This window comes from Camelus ferus, chromosome 5, assembly GCF_009834535.1.
Source record: "Camelus ferus isolate YT-003-E chromosome 5, BCGSAC_Cfer_1.0, whole genome shotgun sequence".
Classification (NCBI taxonomy): domain Eukaryota; kingdom Metazoa; phylum Chordata; class Mammalia; order Artiodactyla; family Camelidae; genus Camelus; species Camelus ferus.
Window position 1 is genome coordinate 65665122 of NC_045700.1, and position 20014 is coordinate 65685135.

Below are 20014 nucleotides of genomic sequence, written 5' to 3' on the forward strand. Positions count from 1 at the left end.
AGAGAGAATGCATTTTCTGGCTAGAGCGTCACGCAGGAATCTTTTGCCCCACAGCTTTGCAGGAGCAGAGAGCTGGGCGCAGGCGCGATGGCCCTGGTGCCCTATGAGGAGACCGTGGGAGTGGGGCTGCAGAGATTCCACAAGCCTCTTGCCACCTTCTCCTTTGCAAACCGCACGATCCAGATACGGCAGGACTGGAAGCAACTGGGAGTCGCAGCGGTGGTTTGGGACGCGGTAAGTAAGCCCCTGGGGCCTCTGAAAAAAAATCCACAATTCATTATTTTAAGACTGGTGTTTCTTTAAAAAAAAAAATAACAGCTTTATTGGGATATAATTCATATAGCATATATTTCACCTATTTAAAGTGATGAGTTTTTTTTTAAAGTAAATTCACAGAGTGGTACAACTATCACGACACTCAATTTTAAAACATTTTATCACTCCACCCCACCCCAAAAAACTTATATCCATTAAAATAACTTCCCTGCACCCTCCCTGCCAAATAGATTGCATTTTAAGGGTGAGTAAAGAAAGCTGAGAGAAATTAAATCACTTGCCAGTAGTTTATGCAGCGGTGAAGAGGGAGGACTGAAAAGAAAGCTGGGGCCCCTAACTGCTTTGGTCACTGAATCAGTTTTTACATTAAGTTTAACATTGCACAAAGAATATTGCAAAGTGATAATGCCCCAAATGAAGATCATGTGTTTTTTTTAAGTTTTCCATAGCTGTAATGATCAAAAAGTTGTACTATAATTGCTCCTTTGCTTCTTCCTCTCCCACTACTGTTTTGTCAGCTGCTTGTGACAGAGACTTGCCGTCAGCATCTAGCATCACACCTGGGATTCTGTGGGAGCTCATTTAATGTTGGATAAATGATTGGCATAGATACAATTTTACAGTCTTAACATTGTATTAGGGATGCTGGAAAAAACATTTAGGAATAAAAATCTTGAGATATCTTAACCGAGTAACATCATTTTTAGGAACCCAGTCTAGGGTAACTACATGAAAAGTTTTCCCAGAATGGGTAATAAAAGGATACATAATAGTGAGGAATCGGTGAGCCTCCTATATTCTCACCAAGAAGAGGAATTGCTAAGTATACTAGTAGTATGTGGCCATGAAAAGCAAAGTATATTTAAAAATTATGTTAAGAGTATACACTGCTTTTATAGAATTGTATGTAAACGCTAACTCACACACCAAGTCCAAACTTTTGGCTAAAACCTTACCTTTTGATACCGGCCCCGGGGTGGGGGGTGATGACTGTTAGGAACGCGGGAGAGCAGGAGGAAGGAGCGCAGCTCTGGGGTGCTTGGCGCTTCTCTGCTTTTCCCCTCTGGGTGATGTTGTGGTCTTGCTGATTTGAACTTGGTTTAGGAACTGGACATTCCTTTAAGCAAAATCACAGAGACTGTTCATGTCAGCTCTGCCAGAGTCATTTTGTAAACTTTGAGTTTAAAAGTGCTGTGACATACTAAGGAATTTAAACTTCCTAGATTGAGCAGGACCCTGTCTTGGGTGGGCAGTGTCCCTGACCATGGCTGTCCACTTAAGGGCATCTGGTGGGGCCTGGGGCAGCTGTGCTGTGGGACTTAGTGTCTGTGCTCTAGATGACCTCCCAGCAGCAGCTGAGTTCTGTGGTGTTGTTAAGCTGGGAATTGAAACTTGCAGTGGGCGAGGGGTGTGTGCTGTCTTCCTGCCAGCACAGAGCCTGCTTGAAACCCTTCAGCCCCTAAAGCACATGTTGACTTTAATCGAAATGCTGTGTTTTGACTCAGGCTGTCGTTCTTTCCACGTATCTGGAGATGGGAGCTGTGGAGCTCAGGGGCTGCTCTGCCGTGGAGCTGGGTGCTGGCACAGGGCTGGTGGGCATAGTGGCTGCCCTGCTGGGTGAGTGTGACACGCTAGCTCACGCCTTTGTGAGGGGGACTCATAGAGGGGCGCCTTTTCTTGACGCAAAACCACTGTTAGTTTTCCTCTTACTGGATTACTTTTCTTTGCCTTGTACTTACTATGAGTCACAGGCCAACTGCTGTGTTCTTACCTCCAGGAAGGCTAATTCCTTGTCTCTCTCCCATCCTGTTATTTATACTTCTCATAGGAGATTGCTTTGCCCCATGCAATTCTGTGATGCCGATAATATGATCTTAAGGTGACTTTGAGTTCAGAGAGAATTGCCTTGTGTGTGTACATGTTTTTTTACAGTGGAGGTGCTTTCCCATATACTCTCTGATTTAACCCCGGGAGGCGGGTAGAGCAGATAATCTCTTACCTTCATTGCTGAGAAAACTTTGCTGGTCTTTTTCTCTTAGGGAGGGCTGGCCCCCCTGGAGTTTGTACTGACATCTTGTATTAAACAGTATGCAGTTCTGAATTCATGTAAAGTTTTGAAAAAAAAAATTTTTTTTGGCATACAGACATTAATCTACGCCTAGAGCATTTTTAAGCTTTATTTTTATTTTATTATTCACTGTTGACTCCCTCCTACAACTTTTGGCTCATACACTTCAAGCTACCTGATGACTGGATGGACCAGCCTTTAAGCTACAATATATAATATTCACCACTTCAATATTGTCACCTGGGGCTCTTATTAAAATGCAGATTCTGCTTCCATGGGTCTGGAGTGGGGCCTGAGAGCCTGCATTTCTAACAAGTTCACAGGTGACGATGATGCAGTGTATGTGGAACACACTTGGGTGGTAAAGATCTAGAATTCCATCACATGTGGACTGGTGCTTGAGAGCCCACTGGAGCCCTACTTCTGTCCTGTCCTTTTTTTGGGTAACATTTCTTTTTCAATATTCCTTTCTCTGATTAGATTTTGCCTTCCAAAGTTCGCTGGGGAGCATGGGCAGGGGCTGTGGGCAGGATATACATATAAACTGATTTAGGTCCATCTATGGGATCCCATGGCACTTTCAGTCACTGGGGAGGCCCTTAACCATACACCACCTTGTGTTCTCCTCAAGTTAACCTTGTATCACCCCTGTGTATGTTAGGTATATTTTTGATTTTCTGCAGTCCCATCTGACCTTTCTGCCTGTCTTATCAAACCCACTTTTCCCAATAGCTGTCAGAGTGGCCCAGCTAAGATGCAAAAGTGATGAGGTGACCCCTGCTGAAACATCCCTGTGCCTTCCCGCTGCCCGCAGGCCACAGCCCAGGAAGGCTCTGTCATCTCATTCGGCCTGAGTCTTCAGCCTCACTCTTTTTCAGTGCAGTTGCGCAGTTTGAAATTCCAGTGCCACACACACTGCTTCTGGCCTGTCGCTTCTGCCTTGAATGACTTCTCTTCACCTTTTTTCCTTTGGTTAACACCACATCTTTCAAGAATAAGTTCACATTTCCCTTCTTTCCGAAATCTTTCTTCGACTTTTGCCCCTCTCGAAGAGTTTCTCCTTTGTGGCCACATTGGCTGGCACACCCACGTTCCTATGTTTACTCCCCACATTGCTTCATAATTATGTTCACATGTCTCTCTCATGGGACTCTCAGTTCCTAGAGAGCACAGACTTTCTTCCTCATCTCTGTCTCCAGTACATAGTATGTGCTCCATTGTTCGGGTACATTAAGTTGTTGCTTACAAAACTACCAACTAAAAGGGATGACAATTGTTTACACGTTCTTTTTCCTTTACCAAGTGAGTGACAGGAGGCTATGTTGTCTTATTGGGTCAGTTTCCATGAGTTTTTCATGAACTAAACATTATCTCATCTTTCCCCATCACCCAGCGTAAATCTCACAAGCAGTCCTTGTATCACCATCTCCATGTACAGTCCACAGCCTGGACTTCCTCGCTTCATCTTCTTCATCCTCTTCATCCATGTTACAAACAGGGTTAAGTGCAGCTCTCCGCTTGTTCCAGGCCTGCACCGGGCAGCTGAATGTGGTGCGAGGAAACAGACCACTGCCAGGTCTCATTTGAAATCCTGATCAGGACCCTTGGGGGGCTCTGCGTGCTGCTGGGGAGGTCCCCTCTGCAACCTCTTCTCCTCCACTAACCTCTAGTCCTCCTTCCTCCACTTTCACTCTCAGCGGATGATGTTTCTTCTTCTCTCGCTGAGAAGATCGAAGCAATCAGGAGAGAACTTCTGTGACCTCCCAGCACTGCCTCTGTCCAGTGGGCATCAAGCCTCACAGTCAGCCTTTGCTTCTGATGCCTTATGTCGAGGGACAGGGACTGTCTGTCCTGCCCTGGGCCAGCCCCCTCTCGCCTATTCCGGGACGTGGCTTCAGTGGTCCTCTTTCCTGCAGAGGACCATCGCTTTTCCCTCTTTCTGCCTGATTATTCCCTTCAGCGCACAGACTTGCTATTCTTTATTCCATCCAAAAAGTAAAAATTAGAGCCTCTTAATTGCCTGATTCTAGTTCTGTGGCAGGAAATATATAAGTTGATCCTGAAATGTCTTGTCATATCAGATCGCAAGGACGCTATCAAGGATGACTGGGCTTCTGTCACAAGTCCACTGGCAAAGGATAGGACAGTTGAATGTCAATAGTGATGACAGCAATGGGTTTAAATACATCAAATATGTTTAATCCATGAGTTTATGATACAACAACAAAATAAACCCAATTAGTCATCTTTGGAGGATGCTTAGAAACTGACTCTTTGACATTTGGTTTATAAAAGAGGAGAAAGGGGCAAAATTTATCCTGCCTTTCCTATTCAAACAATTCCTATACAAGATGAATAACCAAATAGTAATTGAAAGAAGCTTTCTCAACAAATAAATGCAAAAGGAATCTAATAAATTAAGGCTCTGGGCATTGAAGATACATGATTGCTCACGTGGCAAAAACAGAGCCTACCAGATGTTACATCCTCTTGATGAAAAATACCACCAACTGCCTCTGAAATACTCTTGTTCAAAAAATCAGACTCAAGTCAAACAAATTTACAGGAGTTACAGGGGACAGAGGAGCATGTTAAACTATGTAAATGGCATAATCAGCAAAATCTAGATTGTAGGAAACTGTAGGACAGAGGATCTGTTTCTTCCCTAAATTGCAGGAGAGAAAAAAAGTAAAGGAAACTGATAGATTAAAAGAAACTTAAGATACCGTTTACCTAAATAAACAAATGACCCCCCCCCCAAAAAAAAAACATAGGCAAGATGATAGTATTCTGTGGGTGGATACTTGGGTGATAAAAATTGAGTAACTAGTAAGGGAGTGAGTCCCACGAGAGTCGGAGGAGAGGTTACCCGAGGGTGGGTTGTGTTTGGGCCGTGGCCTGGCCTGTGCCGGGAGTCCGGAGGGGTTTCAGCAAGGTGCGAGCCAGCAGCTCCTCTACCTGCACCACCGTGCTGGCCTCCTCGCAGGTCTCCTTGCTTCTGGCCCTGCCCCGCTGCTGGAGTTCTGTGAAAACCTGTGTCAGGTCATTAGCACTTCTGCTTAGCAGTCTCCAGTGGCTTCCCATCTCACTCAGAAAAAGCCAAAGCCTTTTTGAAACATGACCTGTGAGGCCCTAGGTGATCCACCTCCTCCTCTTACTTCTCTGCCTTCTGTCTCCTCCGACTTCACTTCCTCTTCACTCACTCCAGCTACTCTAGCCGCCTCCTCACCCGCACCCGGAGGCCTTGGCTCTCACTCTTCTCCCTGCCAGGAATATGATTCCCCCCGACAGGCATTCGGTTATTCCCTCACCTGGCACCTCCTCAGTGAGAGGCCTCCCCTTTCTACCCACCTCTCTTACTTCCTGACATTTCATGTCTCTCGTTCCTGCTTTATTTTTTTCCTTAGTGTATATCTCTAGCTAACCTGCAGGACATCCTACTTTTCAAAACACCTCTAACTGCTTATCCCCTTACGTGAAGGTAAGCTCTATGAGGGTAGGGGTTTTTATCTCAAGGCTCAGGGTAGCCACTTGGATATTTGTAGAGTTGATGGATGTTACAGGGGATGGTCAACTGACATTAAGATCCTGCTGAAACTCCTGGAACACCTGGCAGGTTAGAAGTAGCCTCAGAAATCCCTGAGACAGGCATTAGAGGATCTACATCTAAGAGCTGTTAAAATGAACACCAAGGTGATGTGCAAAAGACTAGATCACTTCTGTACTGCCGGCAGAGAGCTCTGTAGACTGTCAAGAAATCCGTAGTTAAAGGTCTAAGTCAACCCAGGAAAAGGCTGTCTGTGATTTCTGTTCTCAGGAGAGATGCAAAGTACCACTGAATTCTCATCAGGCAGCACTCTGTCCAGCAGGGAGTGGTCAAAGTGGTAGGTGTGTGCGTGTAAAATCTAACAGCTTGCCCATTTTCACAGTATCACACTCAGGACTGTAAACGTCAAATTGAATTACCTACTGTCCTGATGTGACACGTCAAGACAAGAAACATTCAATATAAGCTGCCACTGAAACGGTGCTTCCAGCAGCTGGTCTGGGATCCTGTGGGGGATTCCCAATGAAGGATACAGACTGAAGGATGCAAATGAGAAGTCACTGTATGAAAGCATGAAGCATAGTTTTACATTTCAGAATTTATGGGGCCTAAACCAAACAGGATCACATGTTTTACAGAGTTATTACAATACAGATGAGGTGTTTCAATACAGATGTGGTTCACCGTAGGGGTAACTACCAGTTCAGTCTTCTCTCAGCCATATTGGTTCCTAAAGTTGGGTCTTTTAGTACATGGTAAACAACCCACAAGAAACAGATTAATAAAATATTGCCTCATTTTATACATTACATGTAGAAACTTAGCACTTAGAGAACATGATCTCACATTTTGACCTACAGGTTTTTAATACAACGTAGTCATTTCTAAGTTTACCATTTTTCAGTAATCACCCATGTATTACATACATGTGTATATGTATTACATGAATACTTGTAACAGCATAAGGAGAGGTAGACTGGGATTTCTTAGTAGCCAATTCATCTTTTCCTTGATTTTTTTTTTTTTTTTTAAAGCTTTAACCCCAGGAAGGAGCCTTTCCCTGTTTTTGGTATCTTATCTTCATAATCATTTGCACCCAGATTTTTCATCCTTGGATTCCATTTTACTCTGAGGCCTACTGACTTAAAGACAGTGATCTGATATTGAATGAAGTATAACAGTAGACACCACCTCTAGACAATGCGAAGGAGGTCCTGGCCATTGCTCTGATGTAGTGCAACTGTCCACGAAGGGCATGATCTTCTGCATCTCAGGCAGAATATTTTGAGGTACTTACCCTGCTGTTAACTTCATCCCTCTACCTATTAGTTGTACTGATGTGCACATTACTTTCTGTCCCACATTCTAGGTGCTCATGTGACTATCACGGATCGGAAAGTAGCATTAGAGTTTCTTAAATCAAATGTTCAAGCCAACTTACCTCCCCATATCCAACCCAGAGCTGTTGTTAAGGAGCTGACTTGGGGACAGAATTTGGGGAGTTTTTCACCTGGAGGATTTGACCTGATACTTGGAGCTGATATCATATATTTAGAAGAAACATTCACAGATCTTCTTCAAACATTGGAACATCTCTGTAGCAAGCACTCTGTGATTCTCTTAGCTTGCCGAATTCGCTATGAACGGGATCACAACTTCTTAGCGATGCTGGAGAGGCAATTTACTGTGAGTAAGGTTCACTATGATCCTGAAAAAGATGTACATATTTACAAAGCACGGAAGAGAAACCTGAGGGAGGACTTGTAGTTGGCTATAATTTATAATAATGTTGTCATCGAGTGTGTCAATTAAGGTCTTAGACTGGGAATATAACCACATTTAATGAAGTGGCTTACTGTGCAAAGAGACTAACCAAGGGTTCTCAAAAGACAGAACACACGTGCAGTTTTAAAACAAAGCAGCACTTTGTCCCATCACTGTGACTTTTTAGTTATATTGTTACTCACTCTGAAATTCATTTAACATTAAAGGAAAGTGCGAGATTTTGGTTTATGTTGTTTCTGTATCCCATGCTGTTCCCTCTTGATAAACAGTTTTCACTGAGGTTATCTCTGATGAAGGGTTGGTATAAAGTCATCTTCAAAGCACTGAGCTTATTTCGGTGAGGCTAGATCATGCAAATCATTTAAAACACATTGTTAAGACATATGTTTAGCCCCGCTTTCCAATTTTCTGAGTGTAAAACAAGAGGTTTAATGTACATTCCCTGAGCTGTTAATGCCCTTGAAATCTTTTGTCAGCCCCATTTAGATCTTAAATACTTTTGCTTGTTTGAGATTAGGTTGTGAGTTTTCTGAGGTCCCATATGCTTCTTGGCTTAATTTCAGATTTAGGTATATAAACAAAGGAGTAAATAAAAATAAAATTTTACTTTTTGATAGCACCTAACATCTTGGACCTCCATGTGCTGGAAATGTTACTGTCTTCAAATCAAAAGCTGTAGTTTCTCCCTTCAGCCTTACCCTTTCTCAAACATTGTTTTTGTCTTTCTTTCCTAGGCTTTCCCTGCCTCCTTATTAATGCACAGGATGACAATGAAAAAAAGTATTAAATCTCATCCCTTCATGGGAGGTTAGCTCCCCAAGTAGAAGCTCCTTTCATATTGTACGTGTAATTGCTCATTCAATGTCCGTGTTCCCCAGAAGACTGTAAGCTTCTTGAGGGCCAGGAATGCTTCTGCCTCTTTCATTGTTGCCCCCAGTATCTAGCATATTATAACCAAATGTTTGTTGAGTGAAAAATATACATTCCGTTTAGAGGGAACTGATCTTTGGTTTAATTTGATTGCCACATTCTTTTACGATTCTCTTTGATAAGACTTTATGAAATCACACATAGCCCATCCCTCCCTTCTTTTTTTTTTTTACAATGTAAAAGCTCAAACTACAGCTTAAACGGATTTAGACCACGAGAATATTATAATCTCAGTATGGTATTTGGCACTAGAGATAGATTTCCTTTGTAGAACAATAGAAACAAGACCTCCTCCTCCCTCTTAACCTTTTAATGCGTATCCTGGACTGTGAACACAGCCAATACTTTGTTTTCTACATATATTTTAAACAGAGGTTTAACTTTAATAAAGGCGAATTAAAGGTTCTGAGCATTCTGTGATGTACCACTTAAACACAATTCTGAATAATACTCATGAGATAGAAATATCCACAGCTTACCAAATCCATATAGTGCCAGTACTGCACTATGGACATGGAAGGTCTTTTAAAACAAGTAAAATAAAAGCCTTGCAGTATCAACAGCACCACAATGAAAGGCCAACCCCATCTAGGTATGTTATTAGAAATAAATATATTAATTGGAGTTCAGCGCCTTTACTTTAATCTCTCTAACTGTGGAGAGAGGTGTTAAAATGTCTCTGAGTATGGATGGGCTAGAGTGGGATGAGTTGGAGAGCCTGGATGCTCTACCAAGTGAAGTCAGCAATGATTGGGTTGTTTTACATTTTCATAAGATGTTAAGAATCAAAATAGTTGAAGGTAATTTTTCCCCCCTTGTCCTACAAATAGAAGAAAAAGTGAGAAAAATTCAGCAGGAATAGTTCGGTTATCAAAGTGAACATCTAGTAATTTTTTTTTTTTTTTTTTTTGACTTTGGGTTTGCTGTCAGAGATCAGGTTCCCTGGGGAAATAGAGATGAAGGTTAAGGTGCAGAAAATTTACATAGGAATGCTTTCAAGAGCAAATACCTCCGAGGGAGTAAAAGTAGCAGGACAGGTAAAGAGGAAGAAATTGGGTTGGGATGCTGTCAGGAAAGTCCTCAGTGGAATTCAGAGCTGGGATGGCCCAGAGTTGGGCCATACTGAGGCAAGGGGGTGGGACTTACATCCTTGTGTAGATTAGTCATTGGATCCCAGAAGCATATCCTTGGGATGAAGAGAATACCTGAGAAACACAGCTGAGAGCCATCAGCCACTAACAGAGGCTGGGGAATGAGTGCTTCAGGGGCATGTGTGGGGCGAGGGGGTAAGAGTATATATGGATATTATGCCACACAGTCCACTATAAATGTCAACAAAGTTGCGACGTTTTTCACTTACGGTAAAGAGATTAATTTATCCCATAAATGTGCATTTTAAATGTGCTTGCTTTGTCTTCAAGCTGAGGTTAGAAACATAGTCTCATCTAAACCTTTGAACTGTTACGCAGTTAATTTAGCCATTGGTGTCAGTGACTTTGCTGCCAGTTAGAATCAAATACTGCTGCCAAGATGCTAAGTTAAAATACACATATGACATCAGGTTCTTAGAGCCACCGCCACAAAGTACGTGGTTCTTTTTGAAGTAGATTACCTCTTAAGGTTATCTTGCTTTAGTTCCTAATAGTACTACTTGAAGCCGTGGTACCATCTTCAGACAGATTCTAGTGGTACATTTATTCTTTCATACTAAAGGATCAGCATTCTAATCGATCAAAATACTTTATCTAAATGAACTGAACACTAGATTGAAAACTGAGGCCAGAATAACAATATTGTCTGAAATGTTTTATCTTACCAAATACAGTGTTTGCTCCTATAAGACAAGGACTGTACCTCATATTTTATATTTCAAGTGTTAACACAGTGTCTTCTTCATAAAGGGAGTTCAACAAGCATATACTCATGAAAAACAGATTCCTTTAACAGATCAGTTAGCTCATTACATCGCTCATTACATCGCCTATTCTCAGGGGTATCAAAACATAAAGCATACTCTCAGTAACAAAACTGTCATGAACTTATGTAAAAGATTCACCTCCAACATCATTTCCATCTCATCTTCCATTTAACTAGAGATTTTAGTTTATGGTGGTTTTAAAATAGAGGATACATATGATAGAATTTTCTGTCAATTTTTAAATCAAGAAACAAAAATAATTTAAGTACTTTTAAAAATCACTTTTTAATGTACCAATACTGGTAAGAGGGTCTAGATATAGGGCCTGACATAATAGTTGGTGAAACAGACGTGGGATTTATTTTAGTGTCAGAGAAAGTTGTAATTCTGCTCCCTAGAACCCCTACCAAGACAGAAGCAGCATGCTCAAGAGCTCTTCAGCAAGAACGAGGCGATCAGCTTCGGCGAGTACAGGGCCCTGCTGGGGGAGGCTGGAGAGGTGGGTTCTCTTAGCACTGACGTAGCACTGCGGGAAAGCAGGGCAGTCCTCTGTTCTTTTGTCACTTTAAAAGTTGAGAATTTGTTAGCTCAAGTTTCTTTCTGCTTTAAAATCATGTTATGCTTTTCTTTCTACAACCAGAGAAAGGTTAAAATGTAGCACTAGATAAGATGGCATACTGAAAAATTGTTCCCTAGCTGAGAACAACCGTTTTTCAGGGAGATTAGAAGAGGGAGACAGTATAACAGAGGTGAAAAAGGTGACTGCTTCCTTCATAACCTTGTGTTAAGACTGGTTCTGCTGCTTCTAATGTTTTCCTTAAAAAATCATATAGATAGACTATGAAGTTTGACATAAAAAATACCAACATATTTTTATTAGCAGATTCTTAATAATGCTTAGGAAACAACTTTCAAATATTAAGAAAACCAGACTTAATGAATAACCTATGTCTGTACAGTGGGATACTTCATACGTGTCAGACTGAGGTAAATGTACACATGGTGAAATGTTAACTTTTGCCAATACACATTCAGTGAATAAAAGCACGATTTATGTAAAAAAGGGAGTAGAGAATATACATTGCATTTGCGCACATATGCAGACTGACAGTAAAAGGACACATAAACTGCATTTTTTATGGCCTGCCCATTTTGTAGTTGTTTTTCCCCAAATGTACCAAGTTAAAAAAATAAGAATGAGGATATTATCATGAAAGTGAAAAGAAAATGTACAGAATGGGAGAAAATATTTGTATATATTATCTAGTAAGGGTCTAGTATCCAGAATATATGAGGAACTCAAAAAACAAACAAAACCATTAACAATGAGCAATGAACTTGGACATTTCTCTCAAAGAAGATATACAAATGGCCAAGAAACTCATGAAAAGATGCTCAGTATGACTCAAACACTGGCACATGAATGTCCACAGCACTATTTACAATAGCCCCAAAGTAGGAACAACCCAAATGCCCATGAACAGATGAGCAGGTAACAAACTGGCATATACATACATTGGAATATTATCTAGCCATAAAAAGGAATGGAGTACTGATAAATGCTAGTGTGGAGGAACCTCAAAAACATTGTTAACTGAAAGGAACCAGACTCAAAATGTCACACATTGTACAATTATGTGACATATCCAGAATGGGTAAATCTACAGAAAGAGAAAGCAGATTGATGGCTGACAGGTGCTGGAGGGAGGGGAAAATTGAGAGCAACTCTTTTGGGTATCAGGTTTTATTTTGGAGTAACAAAAATGTTTTGGAACTAGATATGGGTGGTAGTCATACAACATTATGAATGCACTAAATGCCGCTGAAGTGTTCACTTTAAAATGATAAATTTTGTTATGCTAATTGCACCTCTATCAAAAAACAGAAGTAACATTCAAACTCTTGGGAATTACCTTTCCTCTTTGTTAGGCCCACACTAGAATTCTAAGCCCTAGTTTGGTCAATGTGCTTAAAAGTTGTGGAGAAATCAAAATGCATGACGAGAGGAAGGATAACACTGATTAAAGCAGCACTTTTCTGGGTTTTTGCCTTGACCAGTTCAGTGGATAATGGTATCTACAAGATGGAAGAGAATCAGCTGAAGGAAGAGATTTAGAGGAGAAACTAAGTTGTTTTAGACCTGTTTTGCAGTTGGACTAGAAATGACAAATACGGGTCTGGAGCTCAGGACTAAAATGGTACAAACATGTTGGAATTGTTTCCTTGGCCGTGTCTTAGAGCTTCCTGAAAACAGGGACTTTTCAGTACCCAGAAGTGTGTTCTCAGCAAGTATGTGTGAAGTGAGCAAGTGACAGCAAAGGTACGGATGGAGAGAAGATAAGACCCTCTGTTTTTACTGGAGGTCCAAGCACCTGAACATGCCTTACAGGGAGGTCCTGATCTGCTTAGCACGATCCTGGTGTACACCTGTTGTCCCTGTGTAATATCATCTTTCACTCTCAAAAATGTCTGTACAAAAAATTATGTGGCCACTCCTTGTAGAAGAAAAAAAGGGAACAGAACTCATCTAATTCCTTCAATACAATGGCAGGTGTAACAAGCTTAACATCATGGCAATTTAAAAAAAAGTACTTTAGATTGCAACCACTTACTTCCAGAAATTAAATCAATAGTACAGGAGAGGAATTTTTATTCTTGTGCTTTAAGCAAAGAGCAGATTAATCACACTCCTCCCCTTTCCTTCCATTTCATATGATCACAGAACTTTAGAATTACAAGGGGATCTAAGAAGTCATCTGTTTTTAACGTTCTTCCAGTGCAAACATGCATTTTATGACATCAGAGACAGCTGGCCATGTCTCCTAATGGTTGTCTCAACAGTGCAGTAATATCTCCAAATCTTCAAATAGGCACTGTTCAACTTTACTGAAAAAAGAAATCTTGTGCTAAAAACTAGAAATACAGTAAAATTCAGTAACTGAAGATATATTCTTGTTGCTTGAATTGGTTTTCTGTTCCTGTGAAGCACAAGTTTATGATATATTCTAATATAACTTTTGCTCTTTAACAAAATAAACCCAAGTCCACAAAACATAGCTTAACACGACCAGAAAAGATCAAAACAGAGATCCCATCCCCAAAAAAGAGACTTACAAAGTTTTTTAAAGCATGTTTATGTGTCTGCACATAAATGTTTGTGTAAAAAGGGCATTATGACAGTTGATACCACAAAGAGTACAGTAAGAAAAAGCACTTTATGACAATATTTCACAAATTCACAAGGATCACTTTAATATACAAAGCAATTGCTACCATTCTGAACACAAAGCAGCTAATATGTACATAGTGTTAATAAAATGAATTATAACTCAGTACATTTTTTCTCTTTACACAGATAAAGCACAAGAAGATTTAGGTAAAAAAATTAAAACAGGGATGTTTCTAGAATGTAGGGAATTTTATTAGAAATGTATTTCCCTCACTATAGTTATTGATTTAGTATTCAACTCCAATAGCAGCATCAGAGTTAAAAGTCAATAAATACCCTGTTTTGTGCTGACAGTTTTGGGGGGAGGTATTCTTTACCCCAATCCTCAAGGAAAAACCAAAAAACCAAAACGAAAAACCCAAACACCTTTCTCTCTAGAAGCTTCCCTGATTATTTTGTTTCTAAAAAGTTTCAAGTGATACAGTTAGGTTAGAAATAATTCCTTTATTGGGCGGGGATGACAGCTGACATGTGACAAATCAGTTGGGGATGACTTTACATGGAAAACTATGAATTAGCACTCTTCCTTGCCACCCTAATCTATACTCACGGAAAAATGTTGACAAATTATTTCCCACTTTTAATATAAGTAATTTTATTACGTATACAAATTGGAGTGGCACCTGGATAAAAATACAATGTCTATAAAGCATTTATTTACCAATTGAACTTTAAAAACTTAAGAAAATAAAACCTCCCAACACAATGAAAGACCATTTCACTTGGCCAACAAACATAAGATCATTATCTGCAGGGATCTTCTTCCTTCCCTACCAATGTTTAAACCATCTCAGATTCACTCACATCTCTGAGATGCTCCTCAGACAGAAGCTTGGAAATGCCATACTTCTGTAGGCAAGTATTATATAATGCCTGTATAAAGTAGGTAAAATGTGAATTTCCTACTGTTTTGACCCTTTCAAGGGCATTTCCTGAAGACTGTTCATTTTCCTTTTACTTGCTGGTGAGAATTCAAAATGTATCCTGTTTTACCCAGCTAGGACCTGTATGCACAGTACCAGAATGCAGACAGGTCAATATTTTCTCTCTGTGCTAAACAACTCTGCCTGTTTATAATATCAACTTGCTTCACAGGCTTTGTTCTATTTTTTTCTATTTTTATTTTTTTAAAAAATAAATTTCAAGCTAAAACACCTGAAATATAATCCCTCCATTCAAACGTTATCTGGTCCCTCTTAAAAGTTTGTCTGTCCCCTGAGGACACATACAAAGGCTTAAGCTACATTCACTAATCAGTAAGAACTTACCACAAGCAGATGAGACAGATGGAACTTCAGCACCCTGTTTGATTTATTTGAAAGTCTTCCATACTGACTCAGCTTCATGATATGTTCGACCCCTCAGGGATTAGTGCCTCTCTTAGCCATTGATTCTTGAAAGTCAAGGAAACCAGTTCCTAGTACATACAGCGACTGTGCAGTCAACTTAAAAAAGTCAACATATCAACATTAAAAGTATTCAAGATACATGTAAGCCATCCAACAAAAAATTCTAGTTGTGCTTTGTACAACTGAGTGAACAAGTTTATCCCACAATTCTTCACCCACAGGCTTACTCACTTCACTTTCCCCATCTCATCTGAAATCAGTCAGATTTCAGTAGCATTTCTTTGACGTTAACAATGCCAATTTAAAGTGAAAAAACTTAGTCAAATGTGTTCTTCATGATGATAATAATTAATTGCCTTGAAAAATCTTTTACTGTTTTAGACAAATTCATGGATATCTTGGGATTCTATAAACAGTATTAATGTTGGGGTGAGGACAGAGTCTCATTTAAAATTGGAAATAAATATTTATTCACTTGAGAGTTGCTTTTCCTTCTATCTTTATCCATGATGAAAATGAGTGAGATAGGGTTTGAACCCATCTTTTAATTAATTGAGCTAGTCAAATTTAATTTCCTGATATTTTTCTTTTATAGCTGTTTATAAGGCTAGCCTGTAGGTGCTAAAATATTTTAATCAATGAAAGGCTTCCATAAAAAAGCCACATGATTTGACGAGAGGAGAAAAGATGTAAAAAGTCAGATGACAATTAATTGGTGAGGGAATTTCTCAAGTTTGCTAATACCCAAACTGGGTTGTTTTTAAAAGTGCAAGTTACACCAAACATTTACAAAATACATAATGTAAATATAATCCAAATAAATATACAACTTTTGTAATAAGTCAATGGGAAACAATATACCAACAGTTTTCAGGGTATAAAGGCAACAAATAAAGCCTCTTGGAAAAACTGAAAAGGTGTTTAACAATTGTCTCTAAAACCCATTTTAATTCAAAATCTTAACTTTAAGATATTAGCCTTTATTTTAATCCTGCAAAATGAAGCAGCTTTTTGATCTTCAAAATAAAGAGACCAATTTATGCTAACAGCTGATTGCAGCTGATTACAGAATTAAAAACATACTAGAAATGAAAGAAGAAACCTAGATTGACGTTACTTCAAGTAAGTAAAAGCATCCTGGTTTAAATAAACTTGTTTCTTCCTAAGCCTTTGTATGATTCCACATGTCACCCCAAAATGGTCAAAATGATAGTAGGGATTAGGCCTGAGAGACAGAGATAGACTTCAGCCAGATGACTTCTGATCGGATAGCCTGCCTGACTGGTATTGTGCTTTCAGATACTAGCACTGCTGCTGACTTACCATCAAAACACATTTTCTGACAAAAATCCCTGCTCAAATAAAAACACCAAAATTTCTCCCCCAGGATGATTTGTGAAAAATCAGTGGTACCTTTTAGAAGCTGTCTTCAAAGTGTTCTCACCACTGTTACATAGCTGCCAGAGACAAAGCACAATAACCAAATACTTTGGGGGAAAGGAGGCGCTCGAGTGACTAAAATCTAAAAGTATCAAGCCAAAGAAAATCAACAATAAAAGAAATAACCTGGAAGGAAATTAGGAGATAAAAAAAATCAATCATGAGTGTTGGAGTAATGCAGTCCAAGGAACTACCAAAAGGGATGCAACAGAACACGCAAAAATGTAAAATTTCATCTGACCTCAATATACTATAATACTCAGCATTCCTGACGTAAGAGCTCTCAGAGCTTCAGATTATATACTGTATGTATATATATATATGTACACATATATTATACAAATGCCACCTCCCCCCCGCAAGAATATCTAAACGAACAGAGCACCTATGACAATATTATGGTTGCCAATATGGTACTTGAGTTTGAGAAAGAATGAACTTAAAAATTACATCTGATACCAGTTTTTTCTAATGTCAATACATTGGATCTAGCCCTTTCTAAGCCACTTTTCAGTTAAACACTATCAAAGCTTGAAAACTCATAAGAGCAATATATCAAAAATAAATCCCTCCCACTTCATTTTTATTAGAGTTAATCTGTCCTATAGATAAAAGTGCCACATGGCCCTATATTTGCAAAGTGAGCAATACCAAACTTGCTATTTTCTAGGCAAATCAGTAGCATATATACAGATTCCTATGATGACATTTTTATTCCCTTTTGGCCAATATGAAGAGAAAAAAGCATTTATAATGTGGCCACATATATTCTTGGCTATAAGATTTTTTTTTAAATTGTTATTTTCTTAATAAAGATTCTCAAAGCTGCATGCTTAAAAACAAACACCCCCCCACCCCAATTCTCATTAAAAAAAGTCTGCACAAAAGATGCTTAATTTCTTCTACCTGTATAAACTGAAATCTTCAAGTCTCTTCAAGGGTCTAAACAGATTCAGCAACAGAATATATTACCTCAGCATTAAGCAACTGACTTCAAACCAGTGCAATCATCCTTAAGGTACAAAGGACCTGGTCTTGATAACTTACAAATCCAACCAGTTAAAATGGATGTGACTGCCTTGACTTATCAGGGACTAAGAGGACCACCAACTTTCTAATTAAACAGAAAGCCTCAACTTTTGAAAAACACTGAATTGCTAAATACTAGGCAATTTTCATTTATATAAAGCTTATGACTTTCAAAATGTCCAGTTTTGACATTTTAATTCATTAAGAAAGTATTCTAAGTTTGTGAATAGATTTATGATTTTTTGATTGGTTTCTGTTAAACCAGTTTTGGAAAATGATATATCTACGCTGGTATACAAATAACTTTTATGCTATAACTTTCCCCATTAGCTCAGCAGGATAAACAACAAACTTTACAGTCATTTGAAAGCCTTCTTGAGAATCTGGTGAACTGTCCAAATATAAGACTACATCACTCAATTCTTAGAATGATGTTCCTTCATAAACTCTGTTCATCCTTGAAAAAAGACAATGGTTTGTTATAAACAAAATATACCATTTACAAATATTAATTTAAAAATCTTACTTTTCAAAATGGACCCAATAATTAACACCCATATCTGCATATTCTGTTAACATATTAACAAACTTAATTTTTAAAAATAACCCATGACTAAATACAAAACAGTAAATTCTAGACTCCCTTTTAAAAGGAATAACCTCAAATAAGAAATTATATAATCTAACATGTCAGTTTCCAATTTTTTAAATTCACCTCAGTCTTTTTTTAAGGGTAACTTTTAAATTTATCACGCTTAGTGAATAAAATGAGTAATAATAATTAAAAGTAGTTATCAGAAACAATGTATGATACATTCAAATACAAGCTGTTATAGTCAGGAGTTAAAACAGGCAGCTCCTTTACAGAACAACAAAGGCTATGCATTATATTGGAAAGCTAAAGTATAACTATCTTTTTTAGAAGAAAACAAAAAAAAAAGTTTGCAAGAATGACAATCCAAATGTTGTACAGTACAGCAGTCATTCAAATTTGTCTGAAGAAAATTATTTTCCTTGGGCATATACTGTACTTTTAAAGAACTAAATCCTTATAACTTCTTTTCATTAAAAAAATTCACTGGATACTGTCAGTTTGTTAATATGGAAAAGATTTAAAATCAGTATTTTTCTACAACACATAACATTTTATAAACAAATATATCACTTTGCTTTAACATCTTGAAGGCTTTCCTGATGGTGGTATAATATAAGTGCAAAGGGGAACAGTTTAATTAGACATATCTTTTTAAGTAAAATGAGTGACAATATAAATAGTTTTGAAGGCGATGACAAAAACATTTATTTAAAAACCTTGTTATATAACTCAAAGGATTGGTTTACTAATGAGCATCTTTTTACTAAGAATTTAGTACTAAACTAAAACAAGCTTTGTACTTTTACTTACTTTGATTTAATTTAAAATTCGAATACCATGATTTTTCATTCAGTTGGTTACTTCTTTTAATGTATTCAAAAATGTTGAACACATACAGAACTGAATTAAGAAGCAACAACTGCCCTATGGAAGAGCTGTAGTTAATACAGAATGTTTTTTAAGAACCAAGGACAAGTTTTCAGTATTGAAAAGAATGTACATAGAAAGCACTCTGAATTCATTCTTAATTTCTTCAACACCATTCTAAAATTCTTTTTTTGGAGGGTATGTCTCAACAATTTTACATAATTTACAACATAAGTGTGAAAACGTCAATTTGGCAAATCAATAGTTCTTCATTGCACCTTACTTACTTTATGCATGTGGCCCACACATTACTTCAGCTCAGGAGGCTGGGGTAATTCTGTCCCTAAGGCAATCAAGGAGCTCAGCACAAACCTTGAAATCATTAAAAAAAAAAAAAAAAAAAAAAAAAAAGATTTTCTTTTCCTCATTTCCCCCATCAATTTACAAGTAAACAAATTATTACTTCTTGAAGAGGGTGGGGGATAAAAAGCAGAAGTCTCTTCATGATTCCTGGTGCTGATAATTTCTTGAGGGGAGAAGTGGAGGCAGGTGTTGGAGCATTCACAGTTTAATGCAAAAGCACAAATGAATGAAATTCTGTAGCTGCTTTCAGGCAGTTTTGCGCATAGAAAAAAAGAAATGTTTAGAAAATAAAATGTTTATTTTGTCTTTCTGGTTGTGGCCATGCCAGTCCTTTTCCCACCATAACAGGTGAAAATTTAAATCCCAAATTAATCTGATTTGTGGCAGTAAAGGTCCTTAAGTGCTTTTAGCTCCTCAATCAATGTCTTGTTTTGGTTTTCAAGCACTGCCACTCTGTTTTCTAAACATTTCACATATTCTTTCTTCTTTCTACGACATTCTCGTGCTGCTTCCCTAAAGCAAAAAAGGACAAGAAAAATGATGCAATATTTCTACAACGTTTGAGTTAGATAGAATACATTTTAAAAAAAGATTTAGCTTAAAGCAACAAACATTTTA

General features: G+C 38.4%; 2 protein-coding genes across 10 annotated transcripts in view; one reads left to right on the forward strand and one right to left on the reverse strand.

Annotated features, from left to right (window-relative positions):
- Positions 1 to 20014, forward strand: part of METTL21A (methyltransferase like 21A) — a 50112-nt gene that overhangs the window by 949 nt on the left and 29149 nt on the right. For 3 of the 4 annotated variants that reach the window (XM_032479990.1, XM_006182128.3, XM_014557123.2), the window contains exons 2-4: positions 55 to 234; positions 1782 to 1893; positions 7261 to 8888. In XM_032479990.1, coding sequence (XP_032335881.1) covers positions 88 to 234; positions 1782 to 1893; positions 7261 to 7658 — 657 coding nt within the window. In that variant the 5' untranslated portion in view covers positions 55 to 87 and the 3' untranslated portion in view covers positions 7659 to 8888. Of the gene's footprint in view, positions 1 to 54; positions 235 to 1781; positions 1894 to 7260; positions 8889 to 20014 lie in introns of those variants that run through there. The other variant, XM_032479991.1, reaches the window with a different exon arrangement.
- The window catches only part of CREB1 (cAMP responsive element binding protein 1), a 58131-nt gene continuing 51758 nt past the window's right edge, over positions 13642 to 20014 (reverse strand). For 5 of the 6 annotated variants that reach the window (XM_032479977.1, XM_032479974.1, XM_032479976.1 and 2 more), the window contains one exon: positions 13642 to 19909. In XM_032479977.1, the coding sequence (XP_032335868.1) occupies positions 19765 to 19909 (145 nt within the window). In that variant the 3' untranslated portion in view covers positions 13642 to 19764. The remainder of the gene's footprint in view (positions 19910 to 20014) is intronic. The other variant, XR_004320019.1, reaches the window with a different exon arrangement.